This window comes from Camelina sativa, chromosome 14 (assembly GCF_030686135.1).
Source record: "Camelina sativa cultivar CO46 ecotype springtype chromosome 14, ASM3068613v1".
Lineage (NCBI taxonomy): Eukaryota > Viridiplantae > Streptophyta > Magnoliopsida > Brassicales > Brassicaceae > Camelina > Camelina sativa.
Window position 1 is genome coordinate 10,116,566 of NC_141893.1, and position 24,184 is coordinate 10,140,749.

General features: G+C 32.5%; 2 protein-coding genes, 1 non-coding gene and 1 pseudogene across 4 annotated transcripts; 1 reads left to right on the forward strand and 3 right to left on the reverse strand.

Moving 5' to 3' along the window:
- Positions 1-1,300: 1,300 nt before the first annotated feature.
- On the reverse strand, positions 1,301-1,878 carry LOC104740951 (protein SALT UP-REGULATED GENE B). Its single transcript, XR_015580186.1, has one exon. It is a non-coding gene; the product is annotated as a protein SALT UP-REGULATED GENE B (transcript).
- Positions 1,879-2,702: 824 nt separating this feature from the next.
- Positions 2,703-3,721, reverse strand: LOC104740952 (blue copper protein-like; annotated as a pseudogene). The gene is made up of 2 exons (XR_015580185.1): positions 3,494-3,721; positions 2,703-3,176 (listed from the first exon to the last, which is right to left on the reverse strand). The product of XR_015580185.1 is annotated as a blue copper protein-like (transcript).
- A 3,699-nt stretch (positions 3,722-7,420) lies between these two features.
- Positions 7,421-10,064, reverse strand: LOC104740953 (transcription factor bHLH94-like). The gene is made up of 3 exons (XM_010461702.3): positions 9,213-10,064; positions 8,265-8,663; positions 7,421-7,650 (listed from the first exon to the last, which is right to left on the reverse strand). The coding sequence occupies exons 1-3, from the start codon at positions 9,648-9,650 to the stop codon at positions 7,564-7,566; spliced, it is 924 nt and encodes a 307-aa protein (XP_010460004.1). The 5' UTR covers positions 9,651-10,064; the 3' UTR covers positions 7,421-7,563.
- A 10,171-nt stretch (positions 10,065-20,235) lies between these two features.
- On the forward strand, positions 20,236-22,501 carry LOC104743464 (uncharacterized). The gene is made up of 4 exons (XM_087485977.1): positions 20,236-21,267; positions 21,348-21,762; positions 21,845-22,364; positions 22,441-22,501. Exons 1-4 carry the CDS (start codon positions 20,236-20,238, stop codon positions 22,499-22,501), a joined length of 2,028 nt encoding a protein of 675 aa, XP_087342103.1.
- Positions 22,502-24,184: the final 1,683 nt, after the last annotated feature.

The window sequence follows — 24,184 nt, forward strand, 5'->3', positions numbered from 1 at the left end:
TCTATGGGTTCGTGTTTTTTTTTAATTAACTTGTTTTCAAAATAAATTAGATATTCGCTAGGATTGACAAAAGTTGAATAACCTCGTGTAGTTTATTCTTCCATGTCATTCGAATCCAATGTAAATGTTCAAAAACAATATGGTCTTCGACCGTTGTGCCAGACATATATGAAATCATATAGTATTATTGATAATATCGGTATATTATATGTTAAGAAATCGATAATGATAACAATAACATATAATAAAATCATCAACTAGGTAAAATCTCATGAACAATGTCATGTTTAAAAAATTGACGATGTGCAAGAAATATCAACTAAACAAAACATGCGTTACATAACTTACAAAATAGCCAATAAGGTCCATTTTGTATCGACATGGTACGGACTAGGGAGAGAACTAGAAGAATCATATAACACGTCACGTGGGTAAGAACAAACAGTCACAGAAAGAGAGAATGTACGTTCGTGGAAAGTGTGGCTGAGTCATCAGATCACTTGCTCAGAGACATGAACTGGCCACTTCAGTTGTATGTGATCTGTGTACAACCCACTAACTCGGTCTTTTAACATTTAGCCACCACAATGCATGAATCAAATCTCTTGTTTTAAAACATTAAAACAGTAGTTATTATTAATAGCATCCCATGGTCAACGTAACAAGTAGGTTTTAAGGTAAGATTAGTGAATTGTGATCAAGCGTTCCAAGTTCCAAGTAAATTACAAATACTTTATTAGGTTTCTTGGATACTACAAATATGAAAAAAAGTTACATGGTTCCGCTTGTGCGGATTATATGAATGGAATTAGTACCGTTTCAAGTAATTTAATTGCATTTATGTAAATATTATGGTAAGCTACTTATTAAAATTAGACCAGCTGTAATACCAAACCTGAATGAATGAAGCACGACACGTCTTTGTCCTCTAACCGTACATTAATTGTATCTGCCAGATGTGTAATGTCATGTGCTAGCTAACCAATCACAGCCTTCGTCTGCATTCTCTGTTTTTTTGTTCTTTTCTTAGGTCTCACATTTTATTCATATCAAATTACGAAAACACACCGTAAATAAATCTCATTCTCCGGTGAAATTCAAGAGATTTAAATCAACTTCTTCGTATATCCTTTAGAATATTTTTTAAAAAATCTTTCTAGTATGTAAATAAACTTTTTTAAATAATTATAACTTAGATAATCTTGTAGGTTTTTTTTATAAGAAAGTGATTATTTTTTTACTCTGTATTCTATTTGTCAAGATTTTTCACTCTGTATTTTTAAGGGTGAAGAAACAGAGAAGAACAAAATTAATATATTAAACCAAAAATGTGGTAAATAATTACAGAAATAATCTAGAGAGGAAGCTTTGTTTCTTGACAGGCTTCTTCTTCTTCTTCTTATTAACAACGATCTCACTATATCTATTTTGCAAAGGAGATCGACAAGAAGAGACAGAAGAGTAATAAGAAGAGATAACCGTCGAAGAATAATCTGATTCTGAGTCTGAAGAAGCAGAGGAGCAAGAAGACACCGTCTTAGCCAAAGAAGATGCGCTCATGCTTGAACTATAGTCATGGAAATCGCTAGACAACTTGGAGAGACTCTCGTGGAGACAAAGGGAACAGATTCCACGAGATTGTCTGTGCTTCGGATGTTTCTTGCATGAGTAAACGTAGTCTGAAGATGAATCTGATCTCTGCTTCACCGTATGATTCTTAGGTTTTGAGTCTGTTGTTCTCATTGATCTTCTGTTTCTGCTACTGATGAGGAAAACGTTTGCCATTGTTGAAGTTGTGGTGACCTGATTTGTTTTTCTTTTTCTTTCCTTCTTGCCGTTTCGTGTGAGTTTGTAGTGTTCATTTATAGGTGCTTGCCTCGCTGGTTATGATCTTTATTTGGTGTTTCCGAGATATTTCTTTACTTATTTTTTTCATAAAAGCCAAAACAAAAATAATAAGTGGCCACGCCGGTTCATATTTATGTTATTTTATTTTCATATATAAAATATTCATTCGACGTAGTTATGGAAAAAAAGACAATTAAATGGAAAGAAAATGAAAATGTTAGGTCACTCTTACAAAATGTCGACCAAAGTGGTTATCAAAATATAATATCGACAAAAAGTACATAATGGTTATGTTCTCAGACCAATCATATAAGTAGATAGACACACAGTACAGTGTGCTTGTTATTAACTTGATAACGTTAAAAAAACAAAAACAAAATTTGTAATGAATCGAATTCCAAATAAGTTCGGTATTCAAAGAATTGAGTTTTTTTTTTTAATACAGTTTAACATGTATACGTTTGCCAAAATAAACTCATGGTTGAAATCCTCAAATCGGATTTGAACTCTGATCAAAACTTATATAGTGTATATTACTCCACTCGAAATAAAAAATCAATATATTATATCCCACTCGAAATCTCCGTCAATTGATCACCACACATCTATTTGGTAAAAACAAAAAATATTAGTGTGTTGTTACGTCGGTTCGAGGAGAGATCTGGAGTGGTTATAATGTTTCATTAAAATGGACGGCTTAGATGTGCGAGAGATCTTGTGGGATCCGACTAATTTGGTACCAGACGGTAGATGTGATGCTTTACGCGTATCATACTCTATTACTCTCCTCATACTCTCATAGTACAACGCGTGTCATACTCTATTACTCTCCTCATACAGACACATGTCAATCGTTTATTTTGCTCGGTTCAAATTTTAGTATTGTTTTTGTTTGTTTGAAAGATAACTAACATACACGTACACATACAACAGAGTTTCACTTTCAACTAATTAAGGCAAAGCCAAAGCATAAAAAACAACGGCCCAAGTTGCAACCAAAGCCCCTAATGGACAGGACACGGCCCAACCTGCACAAGGAATAGCCTGAGTAGTAGTGGGGTTGTAACCACCACCTCCGGTGAAAGAGGTTGGTGTGGTGGTGCCACCGCCTACACCGTTTGACGTGGTCGATGCCACGGTGATTGCTAGCTTCATACCGCCCGTGCAATGGCCGGGGATTCCACAGATGAAGTAGCGAGGACCAGTGGTCGTGAGAGATATGGTCGTGGTTCCACTGCTGTCAGATGTAATGGAGTTCCCTAAAGTGCAACTCTTGTAGTCATTCTCGCTCACTTCATCCACAGTGTGACCCGCACCGTAGGTAAACACTGAGTGAAACCATTGTGTAACAATATTAATGCTATCGTTTTGTAAGATTTTTCGTTTCACATTATCATTCTATGCAAACAATAATGTCAATCATCATTTTATGCAAAATATAATCTCATCAAAATCATTTTATCATGTCATTAATATTAGGCTGAATTAGGGTATTTTTTTTCTTGGCGTTTCATTTTGTCGCAAATAAATAAATATATGTGTGCATAGAAGAGGTAATTATATATGAGACATATTTTTGTCCAAAAAAAAGAGAGTCATATATAGTATTTATAATTCTCGAGAGAGTTAAGAGATGATGAATCACCGATGGTATCGCCGACAGCGAAGCTCTTTCCGGTGGTGAGAGGAGTATAGTCAGTGCCAAGGGACCAATTCACGGTAAGAGTGGCGGATGAGGCAGGTGCCACCATATAAAAGAACAGGCCTAGGAGGGCAAGGCAACCAAGAAGTGTGCTCATATTGTTTTCTACCCTTTGTTTATAAATATAAGAGAATACTATTTTATGACAATTTCTTGGGACTTATACATGTTTGGTAGGGTGTGTGTTTAGTTGGAGTTAATTTAGTCGACTTATAAAGGGATTAAACTCATGATTAAGGTTTGGACTTCCGGATATTCTCGAAAAAACGCTTTTTAATATTTTATTTCATAAAACTTTTTTATCGACCACAATTTTACACACACTTACACCAACGCCCAAATAAAAAATCTACGTACATGAAGTATATGATATATCAGGTTAGTTGATATTCTAATTAATTTTAACTTTAAACTTGGGGAATTTAAAAGAAATCGGAAATGGCATCAGAGACATAGGAAGGCATTTTTCAAAAATTTATAGCTTGTTTATAGACTAAAAAAAATCATAATTCCTTCAAATTAAGTAATTAACCTCTTAAGATAATTCTTATTTTTTGTCTTTAACAATAGTTCTTAGTTTATACAGTAGTTTTTACGTTCGGTTTAATAGGAAAAGAAAAAAAATAGAAAAAATTGGTACATCATAAGGGAGAACTCATGGGATAGCGTCACAGCTTCACAATGATTATATGTATGGACTACATCAAAAAGCAGGTGGAACTTCCGTTCCAAACAATAAGCCAAGCGAATTAGATATCTATATCTATGTATAATGGCCCAATCATTATTAGCTAGACTATGGTCTTTTGTGACTTGTATAACTCTTTTTTTGTCAACAAAATTTTATTTGATTAAACTAACAAATGCATGATTCATCGATAAGGAATGAAGAGACATGCTTCAGGCTTACTCAACCTACAATCTAAGGTAATCAAAAGGTCTATATGTGGTAAGTAGTCTTGAGAAAACATATGATCGAGACACCACAACTGATGATGTGTATATATATATTATGGATGGATCCATATTCATAAATATGTTTTCTAACTAAAAAGCAATTGTCGATACTATATTTTAGGGGTAATTTTACCGTTATAAATGAAAATATGATAAACAATTCGACATGACTGGACTATAAAAACAGAAATTTTAGGTGTTTTTGAACATAATCAAAGACATGATACAGCATTACAGCTGGTGCAACCCAACCTGGGAATCCAACAAGGTAACAAACTTGTATCAAGTTATATATACAAGAATCCCTATATACAATGGAAAGAGTGATGAAATGCTTAATGCGTAGTTCCATACACTAACCAACTAATTTGGAACAATAATTCACGTCCTAAAAGGCCAAGATATTAGACCCATTTAAGCGAATCATGGTGCAAGCCGTTGAGAAGATATCAAAGAAACCATATATGTATGTATATGTTGATTTCCAATTAACTTCCTATTATTTTTCTTCCCAAGTTTTTATTATCATTTGTAATATATTTCGAAATTCCTTTCCACCATTACTTTTCCTAAAAAGACTAACTAATGCAAATTATGCAATCAGCTAGAGTTGAATTTCTCAAATTTAAATAATTTCGACATCTGAAAATTTGTCCATATTATGATTTTATGGACTTTTTCCATGCCCATTTTGTGTTTTAAGAGATAGTGGATGAATGCAGCTAGAAATACAATAAACAAAAGAAATCTAAATACCTTTTAACAAAAAGATGAAGAGAAAGCTGCAAGATAGTGTGAATCTAAGCTCAAAACATAAAAAGCTGCTGAAGAGAACAGTCAGCTATATTTGAGGTGTTTTCTTATTCAGAAATAGTGAAAAGCTTTTCACACATAAGATGTTTGAATTATATCTATAGGCTAGGTCAAAAACAAAATTCATTATAGGCTTTACTTTTCTACCTTTATTTTTTCTTCTTCTAATAATATGCTTTCTTCTTTCTTTTCCTTTTTATCTTGATCTATTGAGTCTTCATTTCTTTTGATGGGTCTTCATGATAAGACAATGATCATCATCTCTCTTCTACCATGAATCCCACGTACCGCTGATTTTGCGTTCCAATTGTAACTTCACAAAAGATTACGTATTTTTTTTTTCTCTTTTTTTTTTACCCTTTTGTTTTACATGATATACATATTATGTAGAAATTATATTTATTTTTACTCTATATAATACAAACGGAAGACATGATTGTTCGTGAAAGTCCTATTGTAACTATTTTTCAATTTTGATTAATAATTAGTTTTTTTTGGAAGGATCAAATTAATTTCCTTTTCTTTTAGTTTTATTTTTAACTCTATAAGCATCTCCATCCATGGATTTTAATATAAGTTTCTTACAAATAAAAATCATGCAAATATTATTATTTAATTTGATGAGTTTCTTAAATATTGTAATAACTCTCTCCAAAATTTCAAACCTCTTACTTAAGAAACTTTAAACCAATAGATATCATTAATCAGGCTTTACGTGAATAATTGTGATGGAAGGAATCCCAATTCACTGCAAGGGTTGACACCGTTTTGACGGATTCTTTGATTACGTCGGAGTTGTTAATTCATTGTCAGGTTGATGGCTCGTGGAAAGCCACAGAACCACATTCAGGGTTAGGATGGTGGTGTGGTGATGGTGAGAATCAGACTTTGGTAACGGGTGTCAAATGTTAACGTTGCAGTGCATCCCCACTTCATTCAGAGTTAGAAGCATTATTATGGGCGATGGAGTGTATCCGTTCCAGGGAGATTGATTGCCGGAGATTCGAGACGGATTCTGCAGAGTTATTAGCGATGGTGCAAGCTCCGGAAGAGTGGCCGGTTTTCTCAACGCTTCTGGAGGAGTTTCAGGTGCTTAGTGCCTCATTGCCTCCTTTCACCCTTATCAAGATCCCAAGGACATCAAATGTGAAGGCTGATTGCTTAGCTCGTTCTTCTAAAGTGTTAGTTTCAGAATCGTTTTTTGTAAACAATTTTCCTCCAGTTTGGGCAACCAATCGAGGAGTTTTATTTTAATTAATTAATATGAGGTTAAAAAAAAAAACTTTAAACTATATTTAAGAAACTCAAACAATTTTTTATTAATAATTTTTCTTTTTTTACTCTAAGAAATTTATGTTAAGAAACCTCGATGGAGATTATCTAAGAAACTTAACTTTTGATATTTTCTTTGAATTTTTTTGGTATCATATTCTTAGCTTAGCTATGTCGTTTATGTTGGATAATTACATGTTAGATAAAGCGAACTGGTTGTTTAATGAGGATGATTATCCACTTTAAATCTAAGGTTTAAACTTTGAACTATACAAAACTATGTGTATTGAAGATATTAGTTTGAGTTTTGGAGGGTTTTAGTGGGTTTCTAAGTTGTCCAATGTCCATCATATATATGGTTCATATCTCGAGGTGAATATGGTTTTGATTTTTCCACGAATAGTTAGTTATACATGTGTGTTATGGTCGGCTAAATGTTTTTTTCTATAAAGATGCAACCTATATATATCAACACAAATAACTTAAATGTTGTCAAAAAAAACAAACCAAACAACACATAACTTTTTTTTTCGGGTTTCTAATTTCTAGATAAATATAATTTGTTCTCATTCAAATAATTTTAGTGATTAAAGGGTTAAAGGAACCCACAAACTTTAAAAGTTCTAGAAAAAGACGAATTCCTTTTGGAAATAGATCCATAAATTAATCATTATACTTTCGATATATATAGATCATTACACACACAACCCTAAAGAGTAAAGAACATTGTGAAGTACATTTGGCGTAGAATACAGCTATTAGCGCCCAATGTCACCTACTTACCGACTTAACCCTTTTTTCATCCAACCTTATTGTTTTTTCCAGATATCTATAACAGTTGATTCATTACGGCGACAAAAATGCAACTTACATAAAGAGAAACAGTGACGAAAAAAAAATACACAAATTAGAAAATTTATTTTAATTATTTTTATAAAAAAACATAAAAACTAATTAATCTATTTGCTGACTTATGACTCTTCTTGAATCCTCCTTATTGTTTGATTTAAAGCTGTTGCAATGTCGTCCACGGTAGTCAGTTGGCTTCCTTCTTCAACCTGAACCAACCATTTCTTCTTATGAAATATAGCTATATAAAGATTCCTAAAAAAAGGTTGAGACTGGGACAAAAATAATTTCATTACAAAATACCAATTTGCTTAAAATTGGGCTTATGAATATCTCCTGAACAAGTGGTGGCCTCACTTCGTTGTCCGTACATATTTCATCGACAATTCTACGACCACCAAGCATATATCCACAGTAGTATACAACACCACGTATACGATAGATACACGCATCTTGATATTTTGTTTTTTTTTAGGTTGGTCCCCTGAATCTTACAGGTACCATTAAGATACGCAATTTTTGTGCTCTAAAATAAAATGATGATTACGAGTTTGACCCACAACTATTGAGGCCCCATGCCCTAAGTACCCAAACGAAGTAAGCAAAAACAAAGAGAATGATTTTAATTTTTATTCGCAACCTTTTTAAAGCCCAGACACAACCACAACTAGTACTAATCCAATTTTTTTCCCCCAACAATAAGAGACAAAAAATTAAATCAACAAAGTGAAACCATATGCACCACACAGTCATTAATCACTTTAATCTCATGATTACCCCAAAAGCAAACAAAGTAATGATGAGAAGTTGAAAATGTACGTACCTTGACGCTGATGGAGTAGAGAATGGAGTTCTGGTGAGTGGTGACATTGAGATGAAGAAGAGTGAGCCTTAAGCTTTGTAAAGAAGTTACGAGTTTGATAAGCTGCCTTGGTTTCTTCTTCGCCAATATCTTGATGTTCGCGTGGCTCTCAGCCACCGTCACCTCTATCTCCGCCGATGAAGATGAGCTTCTCGGTACTTCTGATAACTTTGTAGAGAATTGAGGGAAGCTGAAGAAATCTGAGAAGGGACCCGCCAACGAGCTAGTGCTAGTCTTGGCTCCTTCTACATCATGGGTCGTGGAGGTGGTCGTGGTTCTCTTAGGCCCCATAGATTGTAAGATATGCTCTAGCTCTTTCACGTAGTTTATAGCTCCCCCTACTATCGACGCCTGATCTCCCTTTACCACCAAAAACCCGTTCAAATCAGATACATATGTGTGTAGTTTATAAAAGATTGAAAAAATTATTGGATATGTACGTATACACACGTATCACACTAGTTGCATACAAGTTAATTAAGAAATTGTATTAAAACATCCCAATATTCTCAATCATATTGATTCTAGTTTTTGGTATCACAGAATTATTTATATTAAAAATATTTTAAATATGTAGCAGATAAGTTTAGTATGTAATAGATAAACGCATCACCTCTTGCATATAAGTTTACGGTTGATTCTTGTTGATGAATTGTATAAAAACATCAATATATTCTTAATCATCCTCATGGTATTCCGTTTTGTTAGTATATCTAAAGAATGAGTTTTAGTTTATTAAGTTTAAAGAAGCCTGAAACACGCAAAACTGTGTACTATAGGACTCTAGGCCAATGAAGTAAAACAAAGACACAAACATTTGAAATATCAATTACTTAAGAAAAAGATCCTGACTAAATGATATATATATAGTATGCACATGAGGAATTAAAGACTGAATTAGTAAATTACCCTTTGAGCGTACGACGATGGCATTAGAGAACGGAGCACGGCGAGGTACTCGTTCATCTGTTTCCGACGATTTCTCTCGACGGCGATATGAGTCATTCTCTGGTTCTCGATCTCTTCCTTGTTCTTGCTGTTTCTTGTTCTCCTCCTCTTCCTCCGCTGCTGCAGAGGAGGATGATGCTCCACATCATTGGCGGGAAGACCAAGCTCTTCTACCAATGAAGGGATTAATAAAGGGTGTTGATGATAGTCTCGCCATTGACGATCTTCGTCTTTACCGTGTTCCACAAAGCTCTGTTCGTGACATGACTTATCAATGTTGTGCTTCGTATCTTGAGCTACTAATTCTTCTTGAGAGTACAAGTCGTGGAACATAAAATCTTTACAGTTGGAGAGGTATCCGAATGGACCTTGCGGGTATACCATAGCCGCTAAGGGCATTTTTAAGCCGGAGACTGATGAAAAGATATATTCAAAATATGAAGAAAAAAAAAACTGATTTGAGACCGTCAAAAAAAAAAAGGGATTTGAGAAATCGAGAGAGAAAGAGAGAAGGAGAGAAAACAAAATTTAGACAGGAAGTGTTTGTCGCTCTCCTTTTTGTCTCGAGGGGGAAATAAAGGCAAAAAGGGTTAAGCCCACTAAAGGAAACTAACCTTGGTATTAATTATATGAAGATTCTTTTAAAATTCATTCGACAAAATATTAAACTCTCAAAAACTCACCGGCATGGAGGAAGAATAGGAGAGTGAATCTTTAACAAAAAACAAAAAAAGATAGGAGAGTGAAAGAGGAAATATGAAGATCAAACAAAGTGGTGTGTTTATTTATTGGGGGACTCTTCAGAGAAGCTTTGTAATTAAAGCTATAAGGCTAATTGTTATATATTTTTTAGAAGCTCAGAACAGTTGACCCAAAATTAAAGCTCCCAAAGAGTACAATTGTAATAATCCCAATATGGAAATAACTTCTTCATACTTAAGTTAGACGTTAAAAAAAAAGGTTTGAATTGTATTTATAAAAAGCTAAATTTGATTGCTGTCAAAAAAAAAAACACTAAATTTGATTATATTGTAATTATATTACTAAAATGTTATTTTGTGGAACTATTTTCTAAACCAATTAGTAGATTTAACTCCTTCATTCACAATAAAATAAAAATAAATAATTTATTAAGAAATGGTAAAAGCTGATATAGTGGGAAGTGATTTTTATTGACGTGCATGCGAGTGCAAGTAAACTGGTGCTGCTGGTCATCATAACCAGTTCAAATATTTTCCAGTTTTTTCCTAATAGTGACGCCTTTAAATATGGCACAACATCAATTAAAAAAAAACATCAGTTCGTTAGTGTTAATATATGTCATGTTGCGGAGTAACGATTTCTCCAAAAAGAATCAAGACGTGCAATTCTACTAAATTCCTTTTGAATTAAAATTTTTGGTGATAGTGGCTAGCTATATGATAAAAGGAAAAGAGGAAAAAAAAAACGGAAAGGTTCATTTGAACAATATAAAATTTTCAAACATTCTATGCTTAATCACCATAGAAAATTATTTGATCTTCATTTGACGAAAATAAAAATTTTGCATTTACATTTTGTACCAATTTTGGGTTTAAAATTCTACTGTTCGAGAAATTACCATAGAATATCTATGCATTTCCATGGAATCAGATACACTAATCAGCTTGAGTTTATGGTTACTAATTACTATTTAGAGATCCATAGAGAGGTATAGAGACATGTATACATACAGAGACAAGTTCGCACGTGGGATAGTAGTAGACCGGTCCACAAGACCAAATAATCTGTTTGCAGGCTTGGGTCGTCAGGTTACACTCAAGTTCGATTTAAATTGAAACAAAATAACGTATATCTATATTTTTATAATAAAAATAAATGTATACTATATCTATATGTAATGTAATATATGGCTTAGTATCCGATCAAACTTGAAATCTTTTTAAAAATGTTTATCAGAAAATACACAACCAGAAGAAGAATTATATTGGCCGGTGGGGTATCACTTTATGTCAGGTTTAACAAATTTGTTTCGTGATGTTAAGAAATATTTAAATCGAGATATCCATTTGGCATGGAAGAAAATGATGGCACTAGTTACGTAATTTAAATTTTTTGTTTTTTTCGTCATCAAAAACAAAAGTTATGTAATTTAAATTAGATGGCATCTTTTGATTATTCTGATCTAATCACTCCGGGAATATGTAATAGTTATAGTCCAACTATAATATGAAAACAAAATTTAAAGAATTAGATAGATGTGACTAGGCTGCGTTATGTAATCAAATTTGGTCGGACACTTGGGATCTTTAAATCTGAACCAATTTGCCGAAAATATAAATCAAATGTGAACATAAAACCTCAGGACAAAATTTTCATGATAATACAAGAATCTTGTTGGATGCACTTGAAATAAACTAAATTTAAGCTATAGTAATCTTGTCTCGTCTTTGAATCAGTGTACCTAATTAACAACTAATTAACTAAATATTGTATTGGTTAATTATTATCTAATCATCTGAAATTTGTTCGATCGTCCTCTGTGTTTATTACCTTTTCATCATTTTTAACATGTCGATGTTTCTCACGAATGACATTTATTCAGAGTTTTGATTTGATGTAGACGTTTAAAGATAATCTGTTTTTCTGTTTTATGAAAACATTTAAAAACAAAAAAAAATGAGAGGAGAAGCCATGACCATACGTCCAGAAGAGTCCATGTAACCTCACAAGCTTCTCTTTTCTTGTCTCTCGATCAAGTACTTTCCCAAGAACACAGCTTACAATTTTCCAATGGGCTTGTTTTCTCATGCATCTTTCGAATTATTTCCCCAGTCACTGTTAGCTTTTTCTCCATCTTTGTTTTCATTTAATTTGATCAAACCCAAACTGATTAAATTACATTAAAGAAAAAAGAAACAAACAAACATTTCATATCTATCCTAACATTTTTGAAGTACATTTTTGTGTCATCATATCTTATCTTTATATACAAGCAAGTCTCAACTAAATTCTCTACAATAGTACAATCCTTACAACCAAACACAATCATTTCCTTATTTGATAATATTAATTTCCTAAAATATACATATCTAATTTAAATAAATATGTTAGATTAAAATATAATTCTCCTTTCATTTTATAAATTTTATATTTAATTATTTTAATTACTATTCAATACATAAAGTTAATAAAATTTTAGATTTTTTTCAGCATATATTGTGATTTGAATTTTTATAAACGAATATATATTAAAAATTGTCTTAAGATATTCGTAACCAAACAAGTATATCCACATATAGAACTCGGAATACATTTTTGGAGTACAATAGGGTGCCATCACTTTTTGCCAACTTCGGGTCGAATTTTTAACTAAAATTATAACCGATTCAATTATCTGGATCCTCCTTAAGATTGCTGAATATTTTGGGCCAGTTTTTAATCTATATCATACTTATTTACATCCAATTAATGCCCATTGTATCTTAGGAAATATCTAATTTCCATGCCGAATTTTTAGGACCGAGTTTGACAAAAAGAATTGATAACCCAATTTATGTAATCACATCCCTATAATATAGCATCTAATTCAAGATGAATACATCTTAGGAAATATCTAGGGGGGATGTATTCAACTTGACATTTTAGGTGATTTGTGTAAAAGTTACAAATCTATGTTATTCAATCATGGATTTTAAAAAGTCTCCTGAAATTGAACTGATGATTTAAAAATCTACTTTATAATCCACTGTTATTCAAAACAGTTTGTGAATTTGGGTTTAATAAGTTTTAGGGATTCTGGAGGATTTATTTAGTTATAAATACAGAAATCCAAATCTCATGGTTTTAGGTGGGATTTGAAAGAATTTTACCATAAATCATATCAACTTCCCTAAAATCTATCAAAATTCCAAATTTCCTAAATCCCATAAAATCCTCCAAAATCATTGTTTTAATACACCCCCCTAATTTGCATTTAATAAACGATTATATATTTGGTAAGATCTTATTAGCTTTAAATGTACACTATTAATCCAATAATATCAATTGAGAATCATAATAAGAATATGCCAGATCATTCATTCCTAAATCATAACTAACAAATCGTAAAATGTATATTTTCAACTTGCGAATCAAGAGTTTCTACAAAACTCTACCTACAACCGTTCACAGTATATATATCAACAAAATAATAGACTCGTGGTGTACCACGGGGTAAAACCTAGTTTATATTATATTGCGAACAAAGATAAATTAAATACTTAAGATTTTAATGGTGACGGCGATGGGGACGGATAAACAATCAGTTGTTTAATCTATTTTAATTTAGGAAAGATAATAAACTGCTGTAAACTAATTTTATCTATCTATATATACATTTTTGGAGACATTTATGAAATAAATCCTGAAGTTCATATATATTTACAAGGAATGCCATCGTCATTAATTATTTGAAATTGATAAGTTGGATTCGGCGACATAACTCCCTCCTACTTAAGGCCAAGCCCACTTGAGATCTAAAAATTGCTTCAAGATATTAAAATAATAAACATTAAATAGAGACAGATTTTTTATCCTTGGACGATGATCACAACCGAGATTTATGATAAAACTAGATTAGGACCCGCCCGATGTGCGGGTTTAGAGTTTTTAAAATAAAATAAAATTTAATAAAGAATATAGAATAGATATTTCTAGTAAGTAAAAACTATCTATAAAAATAAATTGATACACAGAGTTGCCTAATATGAATTTTGGTGTAAAAGGTGCGACTCTGCGGTTGAGAATATTAATCATGTTTTCTTTAAATGCCATCGCTCGTGTGAAGTTTGGGATTTATCTCCGACTCTGGTCTCGTCAGAGGGCTTTTTCTAGGAGTGGGTGTACTCGAATTTTGATTTTGTTTTCTGGAGGGGTGCCTCTCAACGGGGTGATCCTGATCAACTTCTTCAATTACCATGGATTTTATGGGCAATCTGGAAGACCATAAAGAATTTTTTTTTTCAAGGTTTAGAGATCGAGACGAATTATATAATTGCTCAGGCTTTTGGCGATAAGTTAGCCTGGGAAGAAACGCTCTCTTTTACGACGGTCATGTCAGCTCTATCTCCGTCTTTGGATGTCCAGGTTTCTTCACCTGGTTGTCAGATTGATGGTTCTTGGAAAGCAACCAATGTGCATTCAATATTGGGCTGGTGGTGTTGCGTTGGTGAGGAGCGAACCTTGTTGTTGGGGGGCAAGTGTCTAAGACGGAGCCCCCCTGCTACATTCAGAGTTAGAAGCGTTGTTGTGGGTCATGAAGCGGATACGTGCTGCAGGGATCGCTTGTCAACATTTCAAGATTGATTTTGCTGAGTTACTCACTATTGTGCAATCCCTAAAGATTGGTTGTCTTTCTTCAACCTGCTCGATGAGTTTAACTCGCTAGAGTCCTTCCCACTATTCTATATCTCTTGGATCCCACATGCGTTAAAAACGAAGGCATATTGTATTGTCCGTGCTTCGCGTTCTTTTATCTCAGATGTTTCCTTTGTAAAAAACCCTTCCCTCTAGCTTGGACAACTAAGCGAATAATTTACTTTTAATTTATTGTTTGGTTGAAAAAAAAAGTAAATAGATACACTTTTAATTAAAGAAAATTGTTGTAGATGAGTTCAAAGTTATTAAAATAAAATTACAAAACAATAAACAATAAAATATTTTATAATTACGAAAACGCATACGTTAATATTACATATTCATATCTTATATATTACAATAACAGTATTTTTAAATAAATTATTTGACTAGTGAAAAAAATATGAGAAAATCTATTTTTTTTTTTACGTCAACAATCTTTTTCTTTATGTAAAGGTGAGTATTTACATTTTTTTTGAAAAAGTAATTAATTGTATATTTTCACAATCATTTTTTATCTTATATAAAAAGTAATCCTTTTTCTTGTAAACTTAGCAACTTAAAATTAAAATAAATAAACTGTAGTATAATTTCGAATTTTATGATATATATATATATATAATTTCCTTATAATGGTATTTTAAAAATTTTAAAGCTGTATAAATTTTATAATTTTCTTATAATTGCCTTTTAATTTTTTAAAATTGTTAATAGTTTTGTTTTACATTTGGAATTTTACAAAGGTTTTTTTTCTTTAAAAAGTTTTAAATAAAATTAGGTTTTCTTTTCTCTATTTTACTTTTATATATAAAAAATTATCGTAAGTTTTGAATTTTTACGTTTTTGATTTTGAAAATTTTAATAAATTTAGAATTGACATGTGTCAACATCTGAATCATACAATTGACATGTGTCACGATTTTGTTAATGAGTAACTTTGACATTAAGCTTTATATAATAAGATCTCTTGATTCCCAAATATTTCCCTCCAATAGTTTATCTTAAAAATTAAATATTAAATAGACAGAGATTTTATTACCATCGACGATGATCCGAACCGAGATTTGTATTCAATCTTCTTGATTCCCACCGATCATTTACTCTCTCCGTTTTTTATTATTTGTCGTTCTAGAGTTAAAATTTTGTGTCATAATACTTGTCGTTTTAGATTTTCAATGCAAATGTTTGATAAATATTCCAATTTTATTCAACTATTTTAATGCTTTAACCAATCAAAAAATTAGAAAATCAATTTAAAAGGAATAAAACAAAAAAAATAATTATCTCCCTAATTTTTTGCTTGACCGGAAATTTTTTGGAGGTGTAAAGATGTGTTGGTCGACCTAATCGTTTGCCTATAAGTATTACTAACCTAAAACTCGATTATGCATAAACAATCACATCTACTCTCACAATAAACCTTAAACACTATTTCATTTAATTCCCTATGGCTGCTACTTTTGACACTTTCTGATCCCTAGAACAGGGTAACAAAGCAGAAAGGAGTGAGGAACAAGAGACGAGACTTACCTTTACCGATGTTTACCGTGGCAGTATGACGTAATGGACGGCGACATGATACCATAATCCTCTGTTTGCTTCTGATTCCATGAATTTTCGTTGGACAGAGGGATCGCCGTGACGCAGAAAGAGATAGAGAGAATGATACACGGGTTCGCTTTCGTTGGCTCTAGATCTGAATAGATCTGGAATTCTGGAGATGAAAACGATCTGAAATTTTGGATAAGTCATACTTTTTTAGATGTAAAACAAAAAACTAAATTAGTTTGTTCTTTCTATTAAAAACAATGAAGAATCATAACAATGAAATTTTGATTTGTCAGGTTTACAAAAACCAGATAGTCGGGATATGATAAGAAAAGAAGAAAAGATGGTATAATTGTTAGTCGAGACATAAAACAAAATAATATTTGTCTTATTTTTCGTACAAAAAGACATGAGGCAAATATTTTTGGGTCCGAATTAACAAAAATTATTAATAATTTTTTTTACTTCTTCATCGAAGTAATTTTCAGTAGTAATATATTAATATATAGATTATCGATCCATTTTAATCGAGTTGCACAACAATAAATATTAAAACAACCAAAATTATAAAGTCAAATTATAGTATACTCATATAATTATAAAAATATATTACTATTATCTTTACATTGTAAATGAAAAATAAAAATAAAAAATAGTATATTTGTTGACTAAATTAAATTTAATGAACAATAAGGATATACTTACTATAAAATAAACCACTACATATAGACAATGGAAATTATATACTACATATAATATATTGATGTAAAACTATAGTACATTTTTACAATACAAAAGATATTATTCACATATCTAATTAATATAATAAAAATTTTTATTTTGTATCTCTAAATAAAAATATAGTCCCGCGGTGTACCGCGGGTGAATATCTATAGTTTGTATGTAAAAACGGGTTAGAGTTAGTTCCCGGCGGTTTCTTTTTATTTTATAAAAAAATGCACTATTACGAACTATACTTGATAAATGATAAAAAAAACGTTCTAATCCGCAGATGGATTTGTCCATTCTATTTGCTGCTGTCGTTCGGATCCTTATATAATTCTCAAACAAACTAAAACGTAAAAATAACAATATATTGTCCTTCCCTTCTTAATTAAATAGATGCATGGATAAGACTTTATTTATCTTTGGTTGTATGAAGATAAATGCTTTACAATTTTCACTGCAAACATAGTTTTATGATCTATCAGTTATAGACATATTCTTTTCAAAAAATAATAGATGAATTAAACGAGTTGTATATGTTTTAAGGTAGTTTAATCATTATGCACAATGAAACTTCTTACAATATGTTTTTACTTAGCGGAGAGACTGTTAATTAAGAGATTCGCCAATGTGTAGATTAGTCATTGTACTATTTTCTACACCACCATGCTAATTAATTAGATATTGTATCGATAATTTGATTTTAACGTGCGTCGATCTCTGGTATGATGGTGCCTTGTGCATTGGTGCATTGTGCATTAAAAACTTACCATTAGCCACTGTATTAAAGTCATTTCATTTCATGTGTAAATTGTTATATTAATATACTAAACTACATTAGATTTTTTTTACTTGTATACTGATTGATTAAAATATTACCTAAACTAATAAAAAATATGTTAAAATAAAATAAAAAATTACATATTAAACCATTATTCTCTAATTTATTTATATTGCTGTTGCTATGCCTCAATCTGTATATGTCTCTTTTATATCATTTTAAGTTTTGTTTTTTTTAACACCTACATCACTCTAAATTTATGGTAGGAATCCACTTATTTCTTAGATGTTATTGTCTTTTCTTGATTGTTCAATGTATTTCCGGGATCTTTGGTTTAGAAAAATTTTATCGTCTACGTAATTATTTATATAGTATAGGTTTATTTATATGCAAGAATACTCTACTAAATGAGGCAACTGTCATTAAGTAATGATTTTAATCGTTCATTATCTTATACTACGTACTACAAGTTCACGTTCATTATAGTTTAATAATCTTTGATGATATAACAACTAATTTTTTGACAGTTGACATAAAACAATTAATTTCGACGGTTGACAAAAACAATTAATTTTGACGAAGGACAACCATGTGTCTTCCATACACAAATTAACAAACACACATACTACTGGTTTTGGCTTAATAAAATGCTTTTATCACTAAACCCGCAGAATACAAATTTAATTATATTTCTCTAGCTACAACTTGAATTCTACTACGATTAGTATAAATGAGTTGAAATGTAAAAAATAATAAATATAAATAATAAAAGATGTATAGAAAAAAGGAAAGAACAAAAAAAAACAGGGGTAACTGAGAATACAGTAATTTAACTATCGCGCAACAGGTTGCAGGTCTTTCATTGTCGTATGTATTCAAACAAACACACTTCAATAGTTCTCATCTCATGTCTATTTATTTACAGAACATAAAATCTGTGATTGTGATTTCATTTTTCGGGTAAAGAAAAATCTACGTAATACGTGTTTAATACATAATTCGTGAATCTTGATGCTCTGGCCAAAACTTCGTCGGATTGTGACAACTCTTTTCGTCTTAGTAAAGGATTCATGATTTTTTTATTACTGTTATTGTCAGTATGTAGATATAGACTCTCTTATTTCTTCTCTATTATTGGTTCATGGCATGTTTTTTTTAAGAAATTCGCAAGATCTTATCACTGGTTCTCGGTCACATACTATATAGTATATATAAACAAAAACATCTTTACATACGTATACATTTTTTTACTGAAATAGGAGAACAAAATCTTTTGCCATAGTTATATTTAGTTATTTAATGAAAACACTAACACATTTTCAACGTTTCAACTTTCAGTCCAAAATTACTGTGTTGGTAGCAACAAGAGAGAAAATTCACAAAACACAACAAACAACTACTCCCAACTGCGACTCTTGCTCTCACCAACTCTAAAAAACTTCGGAATAGTTAAATTTTGATATAGTCAAAAACATTGTTCAATACTTTATTCTGGCTTGAATTCTTGAAGTTTCATTTCGCAGTTAATATAATTAGCTAGTAATGACGAGATTAGCCTTTTTAACGAGTTTAAAAAATTACAATATAATAAAATAAAAAGGAGTAGTTTACAACTAAGCATCCTGATAAAACCAGCTTTGTTCCACGTTTTAAAATAAAATTCCTTAAGTGGTAAAGGAACATTAGCATGTGGTTCGTTTAACCGTAAATCCCGCTGCCTGAAATTCTAGCAGGAGATATATCGTGTACTTTGTCCGGATCAATTCCTTATGAGATTCTCATAATATTAATTTAGTTTAGCTAATGATAATTAACTTAAAACAGATTTATTGTATAAAACTTAGAACAAGATCGTCGGTCACATCTTGTTCTCTTTCTCGGATTGGGCGTGAAGTATAGATTAGATCAATAGAAAGCCCACATTCGTCTTTCTCATAATATATATATATATATATATATATATATATGTTTCTTCTTTACGTTATATAATGTTGATTTAAAATAGAGGTCATAAATCATAATCGTATGTATATTTCAATGTCTATCTTTAATTTTTGTTGAGCTAAAAAAAAAACGATACTGAATACTAAAACCCCTCAACTTTATATAATGATGGCGGACCGACGTACTATTTCCCCCTCGAAACTATCATATCTTGTCAGTTTCCTATCGATCTTCGATATCTTACCAGTTTTCCTTCGGACTTATATTCTCCGCTTATTTTCCCCTGAATCCATACTTCTACGCTTATTTCCCCCCTAATTCATACTTCTACGCCTATTTCCCCATCGAACTTGATTTACTCATATCGTTTCCCCATCGTGTTGGTTATAATGGTTTACTGTTTTGTTTAACCAACTTCTGAACCTTAATAACCAAATGAAACCATATTAAACCACATTAAACTGGATTACAACCCAATTACAACCCGATTAGATAACTAAACCTAAGGAAACCTAAAAATTATAAAATCCCCAAATCGATTTTTCCCCTTTGCTCTCTCGACGAACCCTAAATTTCCGAAATCGTTTCTTCTCGGCGGTTGTGATGGCGATGGCGTTAGTTCCCGTTCCTAATCCGCCTCCTAGAGTAGATTTCGACGCAGAAGCTGAGGATCATGATGAGTTTCATATCGACAAGATGGCGACAGATTTTACCGAAGCCGAGGAATCGATTCGTCATAACGTGTACCCAGAAAGTGACGATGAGGATGAGGAACGTGTTCGTAGTGGTGCTGCGAGAAGGGGGACTCCCATCGTTCGTGGTGATGGTTCAATGTACAAAGGGCAAAGCTTCTACAATGGAATCGCTTTTAAGGAGTGTGTTCTCGACCACGCACTTGTATCCGGTTGTAACCTGAAGCAATACAGGTACGATAGAGATAGAATCGGTTTTAAGTGTGTTGGTGCTAAGGGGAAATGTATGTGGAAAGTTTATGCAGCATGTCTGCACAATGAGTCGATGTGGAGGATTACATTGTACACGAAGAAGCATATTTGTGTACCTAATGGAGAGTGTGAAATGTTTAAGACGCCAGTGATAGCTAGGTTGTTTCTGGATAAGATAAGAGAAGAACCAGATTATTACATGCCTTTGAAGATGGAGCAGACTATAATGGAGAAGTGGAAGATATCAGTTACTAGAGGTCAATGTCAAGCTGCTAGGAGAAAGGCATTGGGATGGATAGAGCTTGAATATGACACTCAATTTGAGCGGCTCAGAGATTATGGGGCCGAGATATTGGAAGCAAATCAAGGTTCTGTTGTAGAGGTTGAAACGGTGAAGAACAAGGCTGGACAGGATGTGTTTAAGCGATTCTATGTATGCTTTGATGTTTTTAGGAGAACATGGAAAAAATCCTGCAGGCCACTTATAGGAGTTGATGGTTGTTTCTTGAAAGAAAAGATCAAGGGACAGCTTCTGGTTGCTTTAGGAAGAGATGCTGACAATGCTATCTACCCAATAGCTTGGTGTGTTGTTCAAGTTGAGAACACAAATAATTGGTCATGGTTTGTGAATAGGCTGAAAATCGACTTGGAGTTAGGTGATGGGGATGGTTACATTATGGTGTCTGATCGACAAAAGGTTAGAATGTGATTTGATATGTTTTATGTTTTGATAAAGGTTGCATCGACAAAGAGTTAATTATGTTTTCTTTGTTTCAGGGTTTGATTAAAGCTGTTGAGTTAGAGTTACCAAAGATTGAGCATCGAAAATGTGTTAGGCACATTTATGGTAATCTAAAGAAGATTCATCCGAATAAGAAGCGGCTGAAGAAACTACTCTGGGATCTAGCTTGGTGCTACAATAGTAAAGACTATGAAGAGAGTTTGGAGAGGATCCATGCATACGACAGTTCCCTATATGAAGATGTTATGAAGACTAAACCAAATACTTGGTGTAGGGCGTTCCACAAGATTGGCTGCGACTGTGAGGATGTGGAAAACAACTTTGTGGAGTCCTTCAATAGTACAATCAACAAGGCAAGAGAGAAGCTATTTGTGGCCATGTTGGAGGCTGTTCGAAGGCTTGCAATGGTTCGGATTGCTAAGCGGTCTGCACTTTCTCATTCACACGAAGGTTAGTAACATTACATTTCTTTTATCTTTCATTTATTTTCTATTGAATTCAAAAGTTTAATGTGTATTCATGTATTTGTCAGGGATATGCACTCCATATGTGAAACGTTTCTTGGCTGAAGAGCATAAGGCAGCTTCTCTGTGCTTTGTACATCCCAGCACAAATGGAGCTTATGAAGTTTACCTGGGATATGACAAACACATAGTCAATTTGAATGAAAGGACTTGTACCTGTATGAAGTTTCAGATATGTGGAATCCCCTGCGAACATGCTTACGGACTGATACTCAAGAAGACATTGGAAGCTGAAGACTACGTGTGTGAATGGTTCCGAACTTTCAAGTGGAAGGAGAATTACATGGAGGGGATTATTCCACAAACAGGTCCACGCTATTGGCCTTGCACTGGTGGTGAAAGTGTGCATCCACCACCAAGGCCAAATGATGAAAAGGTAGACAAGAAGAGGAAGAAAGGTGCTCATGAGTCACCTACCAAGAAGAAACCAAACAAAAGAAGAGAATCATGCATTGTGGGATATGTGGTGCAGCTGATCATAATTGTAGGTACCACCAAAAGAAGAAGAATAAGAAGAATACAACACAGGTTAGTTATACTTTCTAATGTGATGGTTGTTCTTTGTTTCACTCAATTGATTCTGATATTTGATTAAATTTGTAAGGTGGAACTCAAGTGGAATCTACTCAAGGTTGTCTTACTCAAGAGAAGTAATTGATGGATGAAGTAATGTGGAGGATTAGCACAAGGCGCAATGTTTTTTTTTTTTTGGTATTATGACCTGTTTCAGAACATATGTTGTTCTGCCTTAGTATGGTCTATGTGCCTTTTGAACCTTGTTAAGCCTTGATGTTCTACTCTTTTGAACAAATTTGTATGGTTTCCTTTGAACAATTCTAACATCTCTTTTCAACAATTCTACCAAATTAGCTTAACATTGAACCTTAACAACTTACAATGTCATCATATTAGCTTAACATTGAACCTTAACAACTTACAATGTCATCATATTAGCTTAACTAGACCAAAGATAATCATACAACCAAATACTAAAACAATTATCATCCTATTCATCATTGATTTGAATTCAGCTTTTAAATCTTCAATCCTCTCAAATATCTCTTTCTCAAGCTCCATTTCCATCTTCTTCTCAAGCTCCATTTGCAGCTCCATTTGCATCTTCTTCTCAACCTTCATTGTCTTTCATATGAACTCTTTCATTGTTTCCACCTCATCCAACAAAGCCTCATCGACCCACTTGAAAACCTGAATGTCATTCATAAGCTAAACCATAGACAATTGATTTGGTTATCATTTAGAACCGAGTTAATAACAAGCTAGACCATAAACTTGAATGTCATTCTTCATATTACCTTATTTCCATCTGCATATACACAACGAAAGTATCGTCGATTTGGGTTATGGTCGGATTTGGAAGTTTTGCCCACAATTGCTTCTCCACACCAACATCTCTTAGGTACACCAACAACTCTTCCTCTTTCGCGGACATTTGTCAAACCGCTCGAAGATCCAGAGACATTGCTCATGATTTTGAGAGAAATAGAGAGAGATTTCCTTTTCAATTTCGATTTTTAGGGTTCTTAGTTGCCAATTTGGGGTTTTCGTTTTGAAATAGAAGAAGAAGAAGTTGGGTCGGGTTGTATATGTTACTCGGATTCTAAATTGGTTTCATACCGGTTTAACATGGGTTTCTATCGGGTTTTGTACCAAAACCGAGTAAATCAAGTTTGATGGGGAAATAGGCGTAAAAGTATGGATTCGGAGGAAAATAAGCGGAGAATATAAATCCGAAGGAGAACTGGTAAGATATCGAAGATCGATGGGGAACTGGCAAGATATGATAATTCCGAAGGGGAAATAATACGTCGGTCCAATGATGGCACTCGTACACCAAACAAATGAATAAGAACCATTAATTCAACTGTTTTGACAAACAAACAAAAAAAAGAGAACCATTCAACATTTCAACTGGTTGAGAATAAAAAGAACCACACAACTCATTTCATAAATCATTTTATTGGTCAATATTATTTTTCTATACCATCTAGGCATCTACAAAAACCATATAAAGGCTTAAGAAAGGTTCTAAAATTTTCAACCTTTTTACAAAAAAAAATATATACTTTTCAACCTTTTATCCAAAAACATTAGTATTAGTATTGAGAATCCCTTTTAAATTTTGGTGGTGTGGTTTCTAAAATTTTAGCATTTTTGACAAGCAACAAAAATAATAAGTTTAAGAATTTTCTACTTTCGTAACTATTAATGAAAAAAAAAGAAGTTAAAATAATGACAAAATTAAGATGATAAAAATTGGTTGGATAAATGACAAAGAGTAAGCTGCGGTTCATGTTAATAGCAGACAAATCTAATTCAATAATTAGGAT